This window comes from Anthonomus grandis, chromosome 13, assembly GCF_022605725.1.
Source record: "Anthonomus grandis grandis chromosome 13, icAntGran1.3, whole genome shotgun sequence".
Classification (NCBI taxonomy): domain Eukaryota; kingdom Metazoa; phylum Arthropoda; class Insecta; order Coleoptera; family Curculionidae; genus Anthonomus; species Anthonomus grandis.
This window is the reverse complement of record NC_065558.1, coordinates 6834990-6853833: the sequence shown is the minus strand read 5'-3', so window position 1 is coordinate 6853833 and position 18844 is coordinate 6834990. Positions and strand designations below refer to the sequence as shown.

Sequence of the window (18844 nt, the reverse complement as noted above, 5' to 3'; positions counted from 1 at the left end):
AAGCAACCTAAGAAAATGGAGCAAATATTGAATGTTATATTCCCTCCATGTAATATAGGGGATACTGTCCGATTAAAAATTCACGATGTTAATAGAGCAAGAGGTGAATTTAGAAATATTTTAATGTCAGTAGTGGAAGCAAATGGAAATGCATGTATCGTTTGAATAAGCTGTAACTTATTAATTTATGACAAATCTTTTTACTAAAATCCCTAAATGCAAATTTGACAGATTCTTTACTAAATCTGTCATCGAGGTACTCTACCTATTCAAATTTTTCCCGTCTCTTTTAAATTTTTATCTTTAAATTCTTTTAAGTATAATGATTAGAAAGACATTATGATACACTTGTCATCATGTTTAATAAATGTCAATATCCTATCAAGTTTTTTAATTTGCACCTCTAGTAAATCCCAAATACTAAATTTTAGCTAAATGCGTCAACCAGAAAAAAAATTAGTTAATATAGTACTGTTCGGTACGATTCGTTAAGAGTTTTTGCCGGCTAGTTCATCTTGGCGCAAATAAGGCATTTTCAATAACTTACATATACATAGGTATTCTGATTTTCCAAATAAGACTATTTTTAGGTAACGAGAGTGGAACAATCGAAGAAATGTTTTCGAGAAACCAGTTCACATTATGTGAGAACCAACACCTCGACATTGATAATATTTCATTACAAAAGAAATCTTTACGCCAGATTGCTACCAGCCAGTTTATGTTCCGTGGTCAGGGATTGTAAAGCAAAATGCATAAAACTGAAACGTCGGTGTAAATCCGAAGGAGTACTATGTAACTCAAAATGTCATTCGAGCTTATCTTGCTCAAATAAGTAATTTTATAATTATTTTGATTAAACATTCATATTTTTAACCTTTTTTGTTAAAAATTCAAATTTTTTATGTCAAAATTAAAGCACAGTGTGTTTTTAGTGTTTTTGTACCTACAATTGTACCGTCTTATCCAATCACTGGATAGATCTAGAATTATCCGGATAAGACACAAAGTCATTAAACTTATTCGCGTTTTACCCAGCTAAATTGGATAATACGCAATCTAACCTGATACAACTAGATTTATCCAATTTCGGGTTCTAGCCGTAACACATATACAAAATATCGTGGACATTTAAAAATATAAATTCACCTTTCGCGTAAAATGGCTTAGCATTTCGAAAGAACTAACGAAACGTATAATAAATTATCCGTCGGATTGCAGTCGGGCGGCGGCTATTTATTAAGTTTTCAAAGTTCAGCCTATTTTACGTTTTAACTCCGGAAATGCAATTTAGAAATGACTGCCACTCGTTCTCCCGTAAATTCCCGTTTTTTCTTTTGCCCCTTTTCGAGGTTTTATTGTGATTGTTGCTCGGGGGATCATACTCGTCTGTTTCTTTTAGCGTGACATGGGGCTAATCTCGATTTATATATAATATTATTTCACCAAAGTCTTTTTACCTTGATTTGCGTTGAAAAATATTTAATTTTGCCAAGATGGAATAACTGGTAAAAGAAATTTAAAACCCAATTTCCAGAAGATCCAGACAGTAGTAGAACAATGAGGAAACAAAGGTTTATGGATGTACTTTGGTGGGAAAACAAGGTGGCCAAAAGGATACAACAAACGTACTTAAACGAAACTATTTACTCTCAAACTCGACAATAGCGACATCTTTCATAACACTCTCGCCGGCCTTAAAGTGAATTCCGACAATTTTGGCATCTTTGGCCGCCTTGACCACGTGCTCCATCTTCATGGCGATCAACACGAACAGAGAATCTCCCCTTTTCACTTCATCCCCGATATTGACCAAAACCTTTTCTAATACTCCGGGCATCGGTGCTACCGCTTTATTACTCCCACCAAGAGATTCGGAATCTTCTGCCAGAGTGTAGGAGGGCGAGGGAATGGAGAATTGTTGCTTACCGCCCTAAAGAAATTTGGAAAAGTCTTGTAGTAGATGGTAAACAGTATAATGTGTCCTTAAGCATTAAAAGTTTGATGAAAAAGTGGCATTCCATGCACGCATTACGAAAATGGGACATTCTGTACTGGGATTTGATGATAGGAGTGAGTGAAACGGAATCCGATGATTGGAAGGATATGTAGAACGTGATTTTATGATTGGGAACTGAAGATGAGTGTACATTTCTAATAAACCTTAATTGATGATATATAGGGTGTCCCCATTTAAATGGTCCAAAATGCTATAGTATATACAGGAGTGATAAAGAAGTAGTTTAAGATAGGACACCGATGGTCGGAAAAGCGCCGATTCCAAAATTGATTTTTTTCCTCTGTACTAAAGACGATTTGAATGAAATTTTTGATAAAAAAACATGATAGGTGGTGAGGCAACTTTTTGAGGAATTGCAAGGCATTCGACCTGTCCAGGAACGGAGTTGCAGCACATAATTTTTTCATAAAAAAAAGATACGCCACCGTTTTTCCAATCCCTTGCATTTTTGCGCTCCTACGCATCGCTTTCGTACAAAAAAATCAAATTCATACGAGGATCCTTTAAAAAAATTTTTTGTCGAAAATTTTATTATCTTTAAAATAAATAATTTAAGTAAACAATAAACAATTTAATTAAAAAAAAGAAACAACTTGAAAAGAACAATTTAAACAATAAAAAATAATTTAAACTATTCAAACCAAATGCTCAAATGGTCCGCCATGCACTTCCACACATTTTCTGTACCTGTTGACCCAAAATGTACGCCAGCAAAGACCCCTGGATCGTTTCTCAAAAAGTCCTCAGCCACCACAACTCTAGCAACGAGGTCTTCTCTGTTGGTTACAGGTGTTGCATAGATAAGCTGTTCCATGGAGCCCTAGACAAAAAAGTCTAGAGGTGTCAAATCAGGTGACCTTGCTGACCAAGGGACTGGACCACCTCTACCAATCCACCTGTTGTAGTTCTGATCTAAGAATGCCCTTACTCTACGAGTTCTCTCTGATCTCTAATATTCTATCTAACAACATTTTTTGCAATTGGGAGTGGTATCTCGATCTTGTGCAAAAATTGACTTTCGATCCGATCTTCTAAAAAAAGTGACTGCCATACCGTCAAAATACAATAGTAGGTATGCACCGACGCTAAATATAACAAAAACCTGTATATACTTTGTTCTTATTATTATTTATTTTATGGAGATTACCATGAAAAACTGCCTAAAATTTTCGGGAAATAGAAAATAACTAATAAAATAAAGAACTCTGGTATAGTTCATACGATATCAATCTGAACAGCAAAAAAAACAAAACTGTGGGCACAAGCGGCATCTTCTTTATGAGACATAGGCGTGCAACGGCAAATTTTTTATTGAAATAAATTTACATTAAATATTTGTATATTAATTTATAACAAGTTAATAGGTATAGTAAATTTTTACTTTAAAAATTATCGCAGACTCGCTAATTCGAAATTACAGTTTTTTTAATACTACTTAGAATTTTTTTAAAATTTTCATCATGATAATGTGTAGTACAATTTTTTTAAATATTATTACTTATAAAATCGGTAAAAATAAGAACTTACATAAAAAAAAAATGTATTAAAGAAGTGTAGTCCCTTCTTGCAATGGAGTTAGAAGTTAAATTAAAAATAAAACCATCAATCACTCTTAACTAATTTAGTTTTCAAAAAACCAAAATGGGAGATGTCTATCATCAGGGTTAAATTTGATTTGGTTCGCATGTCGAGGGTAAGATGAACAATACCTTCACAATTAAAATAGAATTATATTTATGTATCGAATAAATTAACATTTTACAAAATGTATGTAAAAGAGATGAAATACTGGTCAAATGTCACAAAACCTTCTTAACCTAAACATAGATAGCGATGACATAATTAATTTACATCACATACCAATTTAATAAAAATTTGGTATAAAACACTAAATGTTTTCAGATATGCAATTATACAGCTACATAATTTTTCATTAATTTTACTTAGAATGCGGTTTTTTTGCATTTCTTTAAAAATATAAAATATACTATACACGCCTTAAAATTCACTATCAGAATTTTCTGAACTTGAGTCCAAATTTGGAGTTATAACAATAGGATCAACAGCGGATAAAATGCCATATTCATCATTTTTTTTCAACACTTCGGACACAATTCTTCCATATATAAGTTTTGTTTATTTCTTCAACAACTGCTTTTATGGTTTCTAAGACGAAAGCACTGTCAGTTGGGGAATAATTATATTTCCGTATTTTGTCCTTCAGGGTAGCCCAAATCATTTCAATAGAATTAAAAACGCAGTAATACGGAGGAAGACGTAAAATTGTATAACCATTTGCCTCGCAAATTTTGTCAAGGACATATTCTTTTTTTAAAATTTTCTTTTTTTATTATTTCCAATAACACCTTTTTTGTCGCCTTTTTAGGAATCTGCAAGTTTTTAATTTCCATAAATTTCGCAATTTCTTCTTTTTTTGTGGAATGATTGGGAATTTTATTATGCAACCGGGAATGATATGATGCATTATCCATCACAACAATAGAATGTGGCGATAAATTTGGCAATAATTGCTCAAACAGACTGGCTGTCATGTCTTCATGGTAGTCAGCAGAGGAGTTCTTAATATTTTTCGCCAATAATAATAAGGCATTGGGAACAAAGCCGGTAATACCACCGGCGTGTAAAATAATGACGCGTTTGCCGCGAGAACAAGGTCCACTTAGTGTGCACATTTTGGTATTATCAACCCAACCACTCTTAACAAAGTCATACAACGTTTCATCAAGGTAAACAATTTCCCTTTTTGATTGACGATATTCCTTTGTTACTTAAATATTCCTGCCGCCAGGCTACAATTCAAGGAGATTCCATAATAACCATTCTTTTATCTAGTTTTTTATATTTAAACCCACAATCTATTAAGACACTACGTAAAGTATCAAGAGATTTATACTTATAATCAGGATAATCCATATTTAATTTATTTTGAATTGCTTCTAACGTTTGAGCGGTGTTTTTAGAATAAAATTGATAAATAGTTCGGCGTATAACATCTCTCTCATAAGTATTATCAATTTGCTTCAGTTTGTTATTGTTTTTTTTTTCGTTTTCCCGAATGATTGATCACAATCCCTGCTTTTATTATAGTGTAGACGGCGGTACGTGATACTTCCAGCCCGTTCACAATTCAAAACCTCTCTCGACTCGCCACTTGCCCTCTTCGTCTATTACACGGCATTCGCACATCTCTCTCTGACAAAGTTTTCTTGTTGAACGCTCCTTATTTTAATACCTATAGATGCGGAATATTGACTGTTCTCCTATTTTGCCACCGTTCGGATTAAGATCGTATGCACTATATGGATTTAATTTTTTTTGCACCAACACGATGTGTCGGACCGCAGAAATGCAAAGGCCGTGTTTTGTTTTTGTAGAAACAAACCAGATATTCAGAATTTTTTTTTCCAAAAAACAATGGCGTACCTGTTTGTTTACAAAAAAATTTAACGTGCATGCGCTGCAAGTCCGTCCCTAGACAAATTAAATTACTTGCAATTCCCCAAAAAGTTTCCCGACCACCTATCATTTAAAACCTAAAAAATTCATTTAAATAGCTTAAAGCGTTTTTAATACAGTGAGAAAATCGAATCGAATTTTTTAAAAAATTTGAACACTCTGTATTTTGGAAACGAGGCACTTCCGACGATCGATGTCATATCTCAAACTACTTTTACTCAAATAGTCAAAAATGCTACAGTATATGCATGGAATTGACTATTTGAAAGGGGACACCCTGTATACTTACATCTCCGAACAACACTAAATTGCTTCCAGTTTTAAATACGTTAAGGGTTGTGCTATGATCATTGATACGACAGGTGAGCAAATTTAAATTGTCGATGCTCTTCAGTCTCGCATTGACGCTCCTCCATGTTTTTCCATTGTCGCAAGTTACTTCATAAACATCCCGCTTTGGATTTGTAAACTTCACTTTCGTACAAAATTCTAAAAGCAAATTAAATTAAGTAACATGTTAAAAACAAAGTCACACTGTTCCAACCGGTTTCCCCTAACAGTAGCTTCACCTCCCTAACGTTCAAATGGTTGATCCTAAAGTTATTTTCCACTATAAATGGATTATATCTGTCAATGACCCGTGCGCCTTCCAGACTTTGTTCCCATAGAATTAAAGCCATCGATGCCTGGATTATATTATTGTCGCAAGGAGTTTCGTCCCTGAACAGTGAATCGTGGTGGTCTCTTATGAAGTTCGTATGTACGTTCCCGGATTTGAATTCTGGATGGCCGGAGAGGTTTAGGAGGAAATTTACGTTTGTTTCTAAACCGGCAATCTAAAATGGTACAATGAGCGGCTTATACTAAAATTTAAATAATAACTCACGTGATATTCGAGCAGTTTAGACCTTAATTTCGTAAGCGCTTCCGACCTGTCCTGACCCCAAACCGCCAATTTAGCGATCATTGGATCATAATGTACCGAAACGTTGTCACCTTGCCTAACGCCTACAACAAAAGCTAATTATTTTATAGGTTAAGTTAATAATTAAACTTACCTGTTTCGACTCTAACATCATCATCAGGCGTAGGCGTCGCCAAATATTGCAAGGGTCCCGCGCCCGGTAAGAATCCACCCCTAGGATCCTCTGCGTAAATTCTTGCTTCGAGCGAATGCCCTTTCAAAGGTATATCGGCTTGTTTTAAAGGGATTTCTTCACCTGCCGCTATCTTTATTTGCCATTCCACTAAATCAGTGCCTAAACATTACGTTTTTATTTGATATTGACTAACTTTCTACATAAAATAAATAAAGGTTTTACCAGTGATCATTTCAGTTATTGGATGTTCCACTTGTAGCCTCGTGTTCATTTCCATAAAGTGGAAATCCGACGTTTTCCTATCGAATATAAACTCGACGGTGCCGGCACCAACGTAACCTACAGCTTTGGCCGCTTTTACGGCCGCCGTACCCAATTGCTTTCTAAGATCCCACGACAGACCTGGCTAATATAACAATTCATTAACACATTTCGCAGATTGTATGAATGAATTTCAATTTGATCTTACAGCGGGAGCTTCTTCGATAATCTTCTGGTGTCTCCTTTGTACAGAACAATCCCTCTCGTACAAATACACGGCGTTTCCATGCTTATCGGCGAACACTTGCACCTCGACGTGACGCGGTTCCTCCACGAACTTCTCGAGAAGTACCACGGAATCGCCGAAGGATTTTTGAGATTCTGATCGGGCCGATTCTAATGCTTCGAGGAATTCTTCTTTTGATCGGGCTATTCTCATACCTTACGTAACAAAAAAGGAAAATAAATTCAAAGTCGAAGTTTCACAAATATATCGTCTATTACTTAGATTAAGTGTTTCGCCTTAGGGCACAACCAAACCTTATTTTAAGTAAAATAATGAACATTAGAGAATCTTATATGATATGGCAGAAGTAAACATGAGATGGTCACTACATCGCGTATCGTTATTAAGAATTAAGTATTAGATAAAAAAAACTAAAAGATGCATGCATTATTTATGATTAATTATTTATATGGTTGTACCTTTGCCTCCGCCCCCTCTGACGGCTTTTATCATTATAGGAAAACCGATTCTTTCGGCGTGTTTTTGTAACGTTTCGTTCGATTGATCTTCACCGTGATAACCTTCGATTATTGGTACTCCAGCCTTTGACATTATATGCTTGGAAGTACTGAAAGTTTGTATGTAATATAATAAGTACTGCTTAGCAGCAAGATTTTAAAATCAATGGAGATTGTTCAATAGGATCTCAACACACAAGGATTTATAAAAAAACATATTTAAGATTCTGGCCTTACCTTTTAATTCCCATATCTCTTATGGCACTCGCAGGCGGTCCAATAAATATAACATCCTCTTTCTGACAGAGTTCGGCAAATTCGACGTTTTCCGACAAAAATCCATAGCCCGGATGCACTGCTTGGCATCCTGATTTTTTGGCGATATCCAGTAATTTGTCTCCACGTAGGTAGCTTTGGGCTGCTGGGGCTGGGCCTATTTGATAAGCCTCATTAGCCTAGAAACATTAAAGTTTCATCAATTATTAAGTAGGTATATAGAGAGGAAAGTAAAATACAGTTTTTTCTTAGACCTTAAATATCATAGAAGGTCATATCAAAAAGGTATTCAATTTTCAAATTTTAAATTTAGGAACAAATCCTTGACCCAGAACCACGTTTTTTGCCTCAAATTGATCCTCAGGGACTTCTCTCTTCCACTATAATGTCAAAAAAAACTTGACAATATTTTATGAAGTAAGAAGTTATCGCCAAAAATGCCACTGCTACATAATAAAAATCCTGATACTGTTATACCATGTCAAAACTATCTTTAAATTAGAATGTTTTCGAGGTAGAAGAAACCTCGAAGGTAAGTAACGCTCTGTCTTTTACTAAAAACTCCTTATAAGAACTTTCTTATTATTTCTTCAATAATATGGTATAATGTAGAGGACCAACTTTCGACTCTTTCTTTTCTACACAAATCACCTTGTTTTTGAAGTAGAAAATGAAGATAGGAGCTTGGAAAATTTTGCAAATGACCCTAACATCTGAGTAGTAACTGACTCTTTAGAAGATCTGTGCCAGTTGACATCAGTGACTCTAGTAGATGATTGGTTTGTTAAAAATAAAGCCACAATAAATCAAAACTTGAATTGGAACATACATATATAAGAACTAAACAAACAATTAACCTCTGTAATGCTTTACGAATACTTAAAAAGGATTTAAGCATAGAAAAACTGAAAATAATATATTTTGCAAATGTTCAATCTTCAGCAAAGTTTGGGATGGATCTGGTATGTTGACGGTTATCTTTCTTACACAAAAGGGAGCAATTCAAACAATTCAAAATATAGCATTTATACAGATTGCTGCAGAGTTGTGATGTTTCATATATTATTTTCCTTGTAAAAAAATCGAAATATATTATATTTATATACACGCTCATTAAACTATAATATAACTCCACACAGGTTAACATCTACTGAGAAATTGCCAAGAAATACTTACAACATTCCATTTTTTAAGCAATCCTTATTTAAGATATTACTTAACATTAAACCTTATAGCATTGAGAAATTCATGGATTATATTATTATCTAAACTTGTGATTTTTATTGCAATTTTTATTTTAAATTGTTCATTAAAAAATTTCCTTGCTCGGTATTTTGTAGACTTGACAATAATATTTAAATAGGGTTCCTATTTATTATTATTTCTATATAGAAAATTTGTTGACTTAATTTCAACTATAATTAGGAAACTAAATTGTACTTTAACTACAATTCATTTCACTGTGCAATGTATATACTTAAGTTTTATATTGTATGGCTCTTTAAATAATGAAGTATTGATCGATTCATTTCACCTTTGAACCTGTAATAAACAACAACAAAAATTAACCTTAGATTTCTTACCAAGGCAACGTGTAAGGAGTCTTTATCGGCCTCACTATATACTGCTACAGTTCTAATTCCCAGTTTCTTAGCCGTTTTCATGACCCTGCAAGCTATTTCCCCACGGTTGGCTATTAAGAGTTTGTCTATTTGTCGTATTGTATGCTTCCATCTTGCCGACTGATTTGTAAATATAACCTCTCCAGACCTGAAAGTTTCATAATTCAATGCTCTACTTACTATTAGTAATAAAATCATGTTTATTACCTTTTAAATATAATTTGTCTAAGAAAATACATAACTAATTTTATACTGGAGCACGAAAATGTTTCAGTGAACCGATAGTTCAGTTAGATAAGGGTAATCACTTATCAAAACAATACTGACGAAATTATACGACAATCAAATGAATAAAAGATAATGAGAAATGTATTTTTAATGTGATAAAGAAAGATGTTTTCCACTTTGTTGCTTTTTATTTAGCACCAATTCTGATGCAGGGAAGAGGTTATAATATACAAGGTGGACACTGCAAAATTGTATTAATCAATTTAAGGAGGAGCTTAAATATTAAATTTATTAGTGCATGTATTATTTTATTTATTGTGCTAAAAGCTTCCTAATCCCACAATTTATAAGACTTAAAGTATTTATTTGGTTATACAGGATACAGGACAAAAACAGAATACAGAATCGATTTTGATTATACATAGAAGCATATTTTATATAATCAAAGAAAAAACCAAAAAAGAAGAAAAGAAGAAAAGAAGAGGCGAGAACCAACATAATACAAGAATAATAAAAAAAATATAATAAAATAAATCTGATCAACAGATATATAATTAATTTTAAATATTAAAATGAATCGTTAAAATACTCTTCAATGCTGTAGTAAGCTTTTGGTAAGATTAATTTCTTTAGTTCTCTCCTAAACTTTTTAAGGTCTGTAACAGTCCTAATCGAAAAAGGAACATGATTAAATATTTTACGACTAATAAATATAAGAGAGTTTCTCGTAAGTGAGGAGGTGGGGATTGGAAGAGATAAGTTGCCCACTTGACGAGTATTATGACTGGTGCAGGATGGTGGACTTACGGACTTATGTATGAGTGTTGCAGTTTCCAATATAAAGAGTGAGAAAACTGTTAAAATTCTTTCAGCTACAAAAAGAGGTTTACAATAGACTCTCAGACCAACACCACACAGATACCTTAATGCTTTTTTCTGAATAGTAAAAATTATGTTAAGGAGTCCCTTGGAGCACAAACCCCAAAATGACAACCCATAACGGATATGAGAGTCTATTAAGGCGAAATAAACTGAACGAGCAAACAACCCCCCCAACTCATGCCTGGCAACCCTGACTGCAAAACAACTAGAAGAAAGTTTAGCAGCGAGGCTCAAAATGTGGTTGTCAAACCTTAAACTCTCATCAATGAAGAGGCCGAGAAATCGACAATAATCCCTACCATGTAGTGGGCTCTGCTCATCAAACAAAAAACCCTCTACATTACACTTAAATCCCAGAACAAAAGTCTTATCAACATTGAATGCAAGCTGATTGCAGATGCACCACTCTTTAATTTTATGAAGGTCCTCTACTATGAGAGATCTGACTACTTTTTAATCTTTGTTATGCCACAGAATTGTAGTATCATCTGCAAACTGAACCACTAGTCCATGCAGTGATAGAGACCTTAAGTCATTAACGTATAATAAAAATAAAATAGGACCCAACACTGACCCTTGAGGTAGACCACATTTAAGATGTGCTATCCTTGATGAATATCCAGATGCAACCACCCTCTGGGTGCGGCCAGACACGTATAACTTCAATCACCCCAAAGCCACTCCCCTAAATCCGTAAAAATCAAGCTTTGACAGCAGTATTCCATGATCCACACAATCAAAGGCCTTGGACAGATCACAGAACACCACTGCTGCAGCCTCCTTGGAGTTCATAGATAGATACACATTATCCAAGAATCTGAAAATGGCATTCTGCGTGCCCTTGAAATCCATACTGATTAGGGGACAGCACATTGTATTTGGTCAAAAAAGAGTCAATTCTCTTTTTTACAAGCCGCTACAATAATGATATATTAATTCACATTATGCTAAATCAATATATGCATTGAATACATTCAATATAGTGCTATTAGGTAAACAGCTGATTGACACAAAAGTAGTACTGACACTTGCTCGGTGCAAATATGATCTGTAATTGGCATTTATATGTATAACTAAATAAATATGTAAATAAAGAGACTCATCCTAGTAGTTCTAGACTTTGTTTAGATAAATTATAGTGTCGCCCCTTTAATCATAAATATTTTTGAATTCTTTGTCAAGGAAGGAATTTGTTTGATCATATCCAAAAGCTTTTAAGAAGGTGATGGTGGTTCAAAAGGCACAGAGGAAATCACAATATTCAATTACTTTAATTCTCGGGGTTATATTAATCATCTTACAGCCTTAGGATTAGTGAAACAATTCACAGCCTTTTTCTGGTTATGAGACTTGGGAGTTCTTGAAAGATAGAATGAATATATACTTGTTTATGTATTGTAATTACTTATTAGGGGCTTTTAGTATATTTGTTTTAATAAAACTAGTCTGTTACTCACTGTATTGAAGGAGGAAGACATATTTATTGAAGCACACAGTAATGTTTTACCTAGAATAGAATAGCACTAGAATAAGGACATACTGTGACGTTTATCATACATTTATAAATATATTTACGAGTTTAGCATATTTGTTTATTTATTTGTAATACACACATTTATTTATTTATTTTTTGTTAATTGTCACTTAAAAGTCAAACCTAAATTCAAAAAGGCTTGCAGACAGCATAACGCACCGCGGCATTGTCAAATGTTTACCAATTTGAAATCTTTAAATAGCAGTGTGTAAAAATAAGGTATAAAGCGTTTTAATTTTTTAATATAAAAATAAAAAAATATTTTTTAAAATGAAAATGAACAAAACACAATGCAGCTTTCAAACCGAAAAATTTATGTGGCATCATCACGGTATCTTGTGCTGCCTACAAAACACAAGGCCACGAAGCATAAATCTAACCTTACTTAATTTCTAATCTAACCTAACTTTAAACCACAACTAAACCATTTTATTATTTAGTGTAAAATAGAGCAAAAGATGCCTTTTCGCGGCCGTAATAGAGGCAGAAGTGGTGGTCCTAGGCGAGGCAGAGGAGGTCACGATCGTAAAAGAGGCCGAGGGGGCCATAATGCAGAAAAGTCCAACTGGAGAAGTAAACGGGAATATCAACATTACGACCAATTACAAGAACAAGAAGTGGGTATAACCGAGTACATAAGCCCCCTGGAGGCTTACGAGGCGATCATCAAGGCCCGCTTCTCAGATTTTCATGTGAATGAAATAGATAGGCAGGGGCGAATGGCCGAACTTACCGACTTAAGTATTCCTGCTCAATTCAATCCTACGAAGGCTTCAGATTTGTATAAGGGACAGGTAAAGAGCCCATTGGATAAAATTCCACAAGAAGTTTGGCAGAATTTACTGGATTTAGTGGAGAAAAGGAGGACGGAGAATGTTGAACTTGAAGCCGAGAACTTGGATAAACAGGAGAGGAAGAGTGTTCATTTATGCGTAAAGGAATATTTTGGACAAAAAATTATCTCTTCCACTATTAAGAAAGATGAAAAGGCTTTTTTCCAGTTTAAGAAGTCCGACAGTAATAATAAAGGCAAGTAATCATATAAGCATTCTCTGTTAAAGTAAATATATATATTTTTTTAATATATAAAGAAAAATATAAAAGTAATATACATATGCATAAAGGAAAAGAAAAAGAATTACATCTTCCCCCTGACAATTTAAATAAATAATGTTTTAAGATTTTCCAATACAGACCTAACAAAAATATACTATCTAACAAATAATTTAAAAGATTTTCTGATCATTTTTCAACTGAGTTGATGTGTAATGCCTTCTGGTAAACTATTATAGAGTGTAAGTAGTATATACTGGATAGCTACACAGTATTTGAATGCCAATCATTTTTAAATATCACCTTTAATATCTTATTTTGTATATTTATTAAAATCTACCTACTGACCAAATGAATTCTCTAAAAAAAGAAGACATTTAAAATGTGACAGGAAAAAGGAATTGTAAATATAGATCTTGCTGTTAAATGTTAACAGTCTCGAACTCTGTATATAGGTTCTAGCATTGGAATAATTTTGTTAGTTACATGCATTATGTGTTCCATCGAATTAAAAGTTTTCATATATAATAAGTTCCAGTGTGTGTTACTTTTTCAATTGACATATTATTTATTTCCATAGTTGGATGTCTAAAACATTTATTTTTTTGATTGTAAAATAAGTAATGTGTTTTTAAAATATAAATTTTAGGTGTATTGCACAGTAACCATTAGGAATACTTTTCAAGATCTGTATTAACAACATACTCGGGGCTATCATCTCTTAACTGTATCTTCATTAGATATACTGTAATATTTTATGTTCATATATAAAAGCAGAGATCAGTTTACATTTGCAAGCTCCTCCACCAAGCAAAGACAGAAATTAATTTTATACCCTTGGCATCAATCTACCTTCTTTCTAAGACGCTTTAAATACATCAGTAAAATGGGTAAATAATTTACGAAACTGCTATAAAAATTTAAGCATCAGAAAATTCAAAAATATAATGGAAGGCCTGTTGATAGAAAAGGCATATTACTCTGGAGCATACACTAAATTAATATGGCACTTTTACTTGTCTTTACAATTCCTAAATGCTTCTAACATAATTACTGCAGTCATATTATTCTGACAGTCCTTATTTATTAATTTATAATTTTGTGTATAGTATTTGTTTTATTTCTTTTTTGTTCTTAGTCTTAGCATTTTATATAATAAATTATGCTACTGCTACTAGTTAACTGATCAATATATACAGCTTGTCGCCTATTATATAAATAAGATGTTAGAATTTAAACCCCAAATATAACCCCAATACCTTAAAATATTTATACATTTAAATGACAATTTTATTGGCTTATTCTAGGTGTGGATTTGAGGAATGAATGGCCAGAAAACTGCCCAGAATTTACCCATTTTATTCTTTTTAAAGAGAGAATGGATACCATGGATGCTTGCCTAAAATTGTCAGAAGCCTTACATGTGTCCCCACAAAAAATCATGTATGCAGGCACCAAAGACAAAAGAGCAAAAACTTCACAGTGGCTATGCGTAAAAAAATTCAATCCTCACAACTTGGTAAAAAAGGTTAGGAATATCTATAATATGAGAGTGGGAAACTTTGAGTTTAAACCTGAGGGATTGAAACTGGGTCAGTTAAAGGGGAACCGATTTAGGATCGCTTTGAGGAATGTCAAGGCAGATGATGAATTAATAAAAAACTCTTTAGAGCACATTAAAGAGCACGGATTCATAAATTACTATGGCTTACAAAGGTTTGGCAACGATAAGGCTGCACCCACGTATAATATTGGAAAACATCTTCTTAAAGGAGAGTGGAAAGAGGTAAAAGTCCCAGCCAATAATAACCAGGAATGATTATGTAAACTTTTTAGGCAATTGATTTAATTCTGAAAGTCAAGCCATCAGATGATCCTCAGCAAGCAATAAACAAGGCTAAGAAAGAATATGCCGAATGTGGAGATGCCAAGAAGGCGGCGGAGCTCTGTGATAAATATGAAGGTTCAGTGGAAAAGCATTTACTTAATGGACTCGCTAGTGTTCATGCGAATGATTACGTTACTGCTTTGGAAGAAGTGAGTATTTATTTTAAAGGGGCAGTTTTAAAAATAAGCCCTCAATTCTGTTTTATTAAAGTTGAAGCTAATTGAACAAAAATTAGAGGGTTGATGATGTTTGTTTCTCTCTTGGATCTTTATCAGCTTGAAATTGAATTAATTTTCTCTTCAAACTGAATGAATTGAACCTTTTGTAGGTGCCTAGAAACATGAGATTATTATATATTCACTCTTTCCAAAGCCTGATTTGGAACCAAATGGTGTCGAAGCGTATAAAACAGTTTGGACTAAGACCGGTGCAAGGAGATTTAGTTTTTGAAGACAATTCCGAGGACGATGACTGTTTGGTTCCAATTAACGATGTTAATGATTCAGGTGCGTATTTTAATGTTTAAAAACTTAAGTAAATAAATTCATATTTTATTCTAGACAAGACAAATAGCGAATCAAACGAAGATAAACCTGACAAGCCAAAAGTGAGAGCCCTTAAAGTTGACGAACTGGAAAATTTCACTATTTTCGATATAGTTCTGCCCCTTCCTGGCTATGACATTGTTTATCCTGACAATATGAAAGAGTTCTACCAAGAAGTGATGAACGGCCATGGAATTTCGTTAGAAATGCCTAAACAAAGTGTTAAGTAAGACGGTTTTATCATAAGTCTGATCCCTGAACTAATCACATTCATTTAAGGACGTACAATTTAAGCGGAACTTACAGGAAAATCATACAGAAACCCGAAAATTTAGAGTGGAAAATTATGTTATATAACGATCCCACAGATAACCTTATACTCTCCGACTTGGAAGCACTACAGAAAAAGCCCGAACCGCAAAGTGCTGAGAGTAAAAATAATTTAAATCAGTAACTTAAAAGTGTTTAATATTTATTCTTGCAGATGGTAAATACAAAGCGATTGTGGTATCGTTCACTTTAAAAGCTTCCCAGTATGCCACAATGGTTTTGAGGGAAGTAATGAAGTGCAACACGAGCACGAGTTATCAAGCCTCCATGAACGATTACGGAGAGAAAAAGGTGGAAAAGAAAATTATTTTGGAGGAAAGTGCGGAGGGTAAAAAGGAAGAAGGACCTTTAATTAATGAGGTAATGTAGCTTCAGAGTGGTATCCATTATTCAGACATAATTTAGATTTTTGAGAAGTTTTTTAAAATACACCAAAAATCCTCTGATTAAAATTTGTATTGTTTTAGGCTCAAGAAGGGAGTTTATTGAACGATAAAGCGAAATATGAGGATTTCAAGAACAGCTTATTTAAAGATATTTTGGGAGAAGCAGCAGACGAAAATGGTGTCAAAAGAACATTGGAGGATGAGGACAGTGAGTCCAGCAAGAAACAAAAAGTTGATCCAGAATAGAGTTTATATGACTAATATAATATAATGAATTACTTATAAATGTGTTTTTATTATAGGATTTATATGCTTTGTTGAAATAATCCTTTTAATATATGGTTAACAGACCATTTCTAAACTTTGTTTTTGTTTTTTATTCTTGGGAATTACCAATCAAGCACTTAGCTGTATTATCTTTTTATTTTTTTTTGTTGTATTAAATACCAATATACATACATTTTTATTGGTTGTTTTTGCATATTGATGAATATTTTTGTGTAAACTTTTCATATCATAATATAATAAGTCTATTTTAATTGATATTAATGTGTACGCAGTTATTCTAGTACGGTGGACGTTTTTTTTCTTTTTAGAAGGTGGTTAAATATTTAAAATAGTAATTCTGGGAGTTTAGGTTACCTGTATATACTTATATTTTTTTTACGCTTTGGGGAGTGCTCGCAGAAAAGTAGTAATAAAATTTACATATCAATTACAATTTTATTTGTGTATCTTGATTGTTTTTATATATTTGAAAGGGAAATATCGATAATAATCATTATTATAAGATTTGCGATGGATTGGTGTTGGGCATATTGTTCTTTTTAGATTATCTTGTTACTTTCTTACCCACATAACGATGCAGATTGCACACATAAACCTACAATCAATTAACACCGGATTTAATAATTTTAAAACTTTGGTCACTGATAATAATAATTTTGATGCAATCTTTGTAACCGAGACTTGGCTAAATAATAACCAGGATGCACAGGTATTTGAAATACCAGGCTACAGATTTTTTAACTCTAATAGGGAGTTTGGTAGAGGGGGTGGTGTAGGTGCTAGTTGAAACGATTAAATTCAACTTTCCTATATCACATTCTTTGGAGAATATATGTTTTAAACTTCAAGTGGGAACTAAAGTAATAGCTTTTGCAAATTTTTATAAGCCACCCTTATATAAATACACATTCGCTTATCCCAGATTTTGATAATGTTTTGTCCGAATTGGCTGTACAATATGGACACTGTAATATGTCTGGGGGACTTTAACGTGGATTTTTTTAATTTGGATAATCCAGTATTGCATTGCTTTGAATCATATGACTTATTTCAGATTTTGGATGAACCCACACATATTACAGCTCATGGTGGTAAATTAATAGATCCTATTTTTGTCTCAGATAGGCAGATTGTTCTAACTTGTGGTACACAATCGGCGAATGAGTTTTCTGACCATAGATTGGTGTATGCAAAATTGAGGCTAAAGATAGAAAAAGCACAAACAAAATTTGTTACATATAGGTGCTATAACAACTTTGATAATAACGCTTTTCTTTCTGACTTACAGTCATTACCGTGGCATAATATATTATACAAAAAGGTTATAGAGAAAAAGCTAGAATTATTTAATGAATTTTTATTAACAATATTTAATATTCATACACCAATAAGAACTGTAAGGGTTACAAAGCCTATGGCTCCTTGGCTGACGCCAAATTTAAAATACCTCATGAAAGAAAGAGATAAAGCGCTGCAGAAATATAAGCTATCAAAATCACCTGTTGACTGGTCTCGATATAAAGAATTACGTAACTATACACTTTCAATGGTCAGAGCTGAAAAGAGGGCTTATATTAACTTCATTTCTAATAGGAAATCAGTCAAGGATTTATGGACCGCACTAAAAGATTTAAGTGTCTATAGTAGAAAAAAACAAAATATGGAGCTACCAGAGGAACTTTCAAATCCAGAAACAATTATTCAACACTTCGCTGCGATTGCAATTGCGCAGTATATACAAAATGTTTCAAATTGTGATAATAAAATATTTTTTTTATAATAATAATAAATTTAATTTTAGCGATTTTGCTTTCCAGTTATGCACAGTTGATGACATATGTAAAGCACTTCAAAGCATTAAAACGAATGCCCGTGGGATCATTTTATTACAAATATTGTAAATTCTTGTATTGAACAGAGTTATTTTCCAACTTCTTGGAAAAATAGTGTAGGTTTGCCATTACCAAAAAATAAAAATCCTACTACATATAATGATTTAAGAATTATATCTATATTACCGGCTATGTCAAAGATTTTGGAAAAAATATTACATCAACAAATGTATAATTACTTTAATTTAAATGCGATTATCTCAGACTTCCAAAATGGTTTTCGAAAAGCACACTCGACGGTTGGAGCTTTGGCAGTTGTTACACATGATATTATTCAAGCTTATGATAAAGGTTTAGAGAGCGTTCTAATACTTTTGG

General features: G+C 33.2%; 2 protein-coding genes across 4 annotated transcripts; one reads left to right on the top strand and one right to left on the bottom strand.

The window, feature by feature from the left end:
- Positions 1-1629: 1629 nt before the first annotated feature.
- Positions 1630-12218, bottom strand: LOC126743699 (methylcrotonoyl-CoA carboxylase subunit alpha, mitochondrial). 3 transcript variants are annotated; one of them, XM_050450910.1, is made up of 12 exons: positions 12068-12218; positions 9708-9969; positions 9462-9648; positions 7840-8057; positions 7564-7712; positions 7067-7299; positions 6820-7003; positions 6556-6756; positions 6384-6505; positions 6042-6333; positions 5787-5986; positions 1630-1933 (listed from the first exon to the last, which is right to left on the bottom strand). In XM_050450910.1, exons 2-12 carry the CDS (start codon positions 9737-9739, stop codon positions 1643-1645), a joined length of 2109 nt encoding a protein of 702 aa, XP_050306867.1. In that variant the 5' UTR covers positions 9740-9969; positions 12068-12218; the 3' UTR covers positions 1630-1642. The 3 variants fall into 3 exon arrangements, with proteins under 3 accessions (XP_050306867.1, XP_050306868.1, XP_050306869.1); XM_050450911.1 differs by having other exon boundaries at positions 12118-12208; XM_050450912.1 differs by lacking the exon at positions 9708-9969 and having other exon boundaries at positions 12068-12087.
- A 309-nt stretch (positions 12219-12527) lies between these two features.
- Positions 12528-16632, top strand: LOC126743698 (pseudouridylate synthase 7 homolog). The gene is made up of 8 exons (XM_050450909.1): positions 12528-13173; positions 14505-14983; positions 15034-15234; positions 15414-15591; positions 15646-15856; positions 15910-16061; positions 16115-16320; positions 16428-16632. Exons 1-8 carry the CDS (start codon positions 12603-12605, stop codon positions 16590-16592), a joined length of 2163 nt encoding a protein of 720 aa, XP_050306866.1. The 5' UTR covers positions 12528-12602; the 3' UTR covers positions 16593-16632.
- Positions 16633-18844: the final 2212 nt, after the last annotated feature.

Coding starts and splice junctions, on each gene's coding strand:
- LOC126743698 (XM_050450909.1), top strand. CDS start 12,603: ATGCCTTTTCGCGGCCGTAATAGAGGCAGAAGTGGTGGTCCTAGGCGA. Junction 13,174..14,504: donor GTCCGACAGTAATAATAAAG/GCAAGTAATCAT, acceptor GGCTTATTCTAG/GTGTGGATTTGAGGAATGAA. Junction 16,062..16,114: donor CGAACCGCAAAGTGCTGAGA/GTAAAAATAATT, acceptor TTATTCTTGCAG/ATGGTAAATACAAAGCGATT.
- LOC126743699 (XM_050450910.1), bottom strand. CDS start 9,739: ATGTATTTTCTTAGACAAATTATATTTAAAAG. Junction 9,649..9,707: donor AGACAAATTATATTTAAAAG/GTAATAAACATG, acceptor TGAAACTTTCAG/GTCTGGAGAGGTTATATTTA. Junction 6,334..6,383: donor CTAAACTGCTCGAATATCAC/GTGAGTTATTAT, acceptor GTACCATTTTAG/ATTGCCGGTTTAGAAACAAA.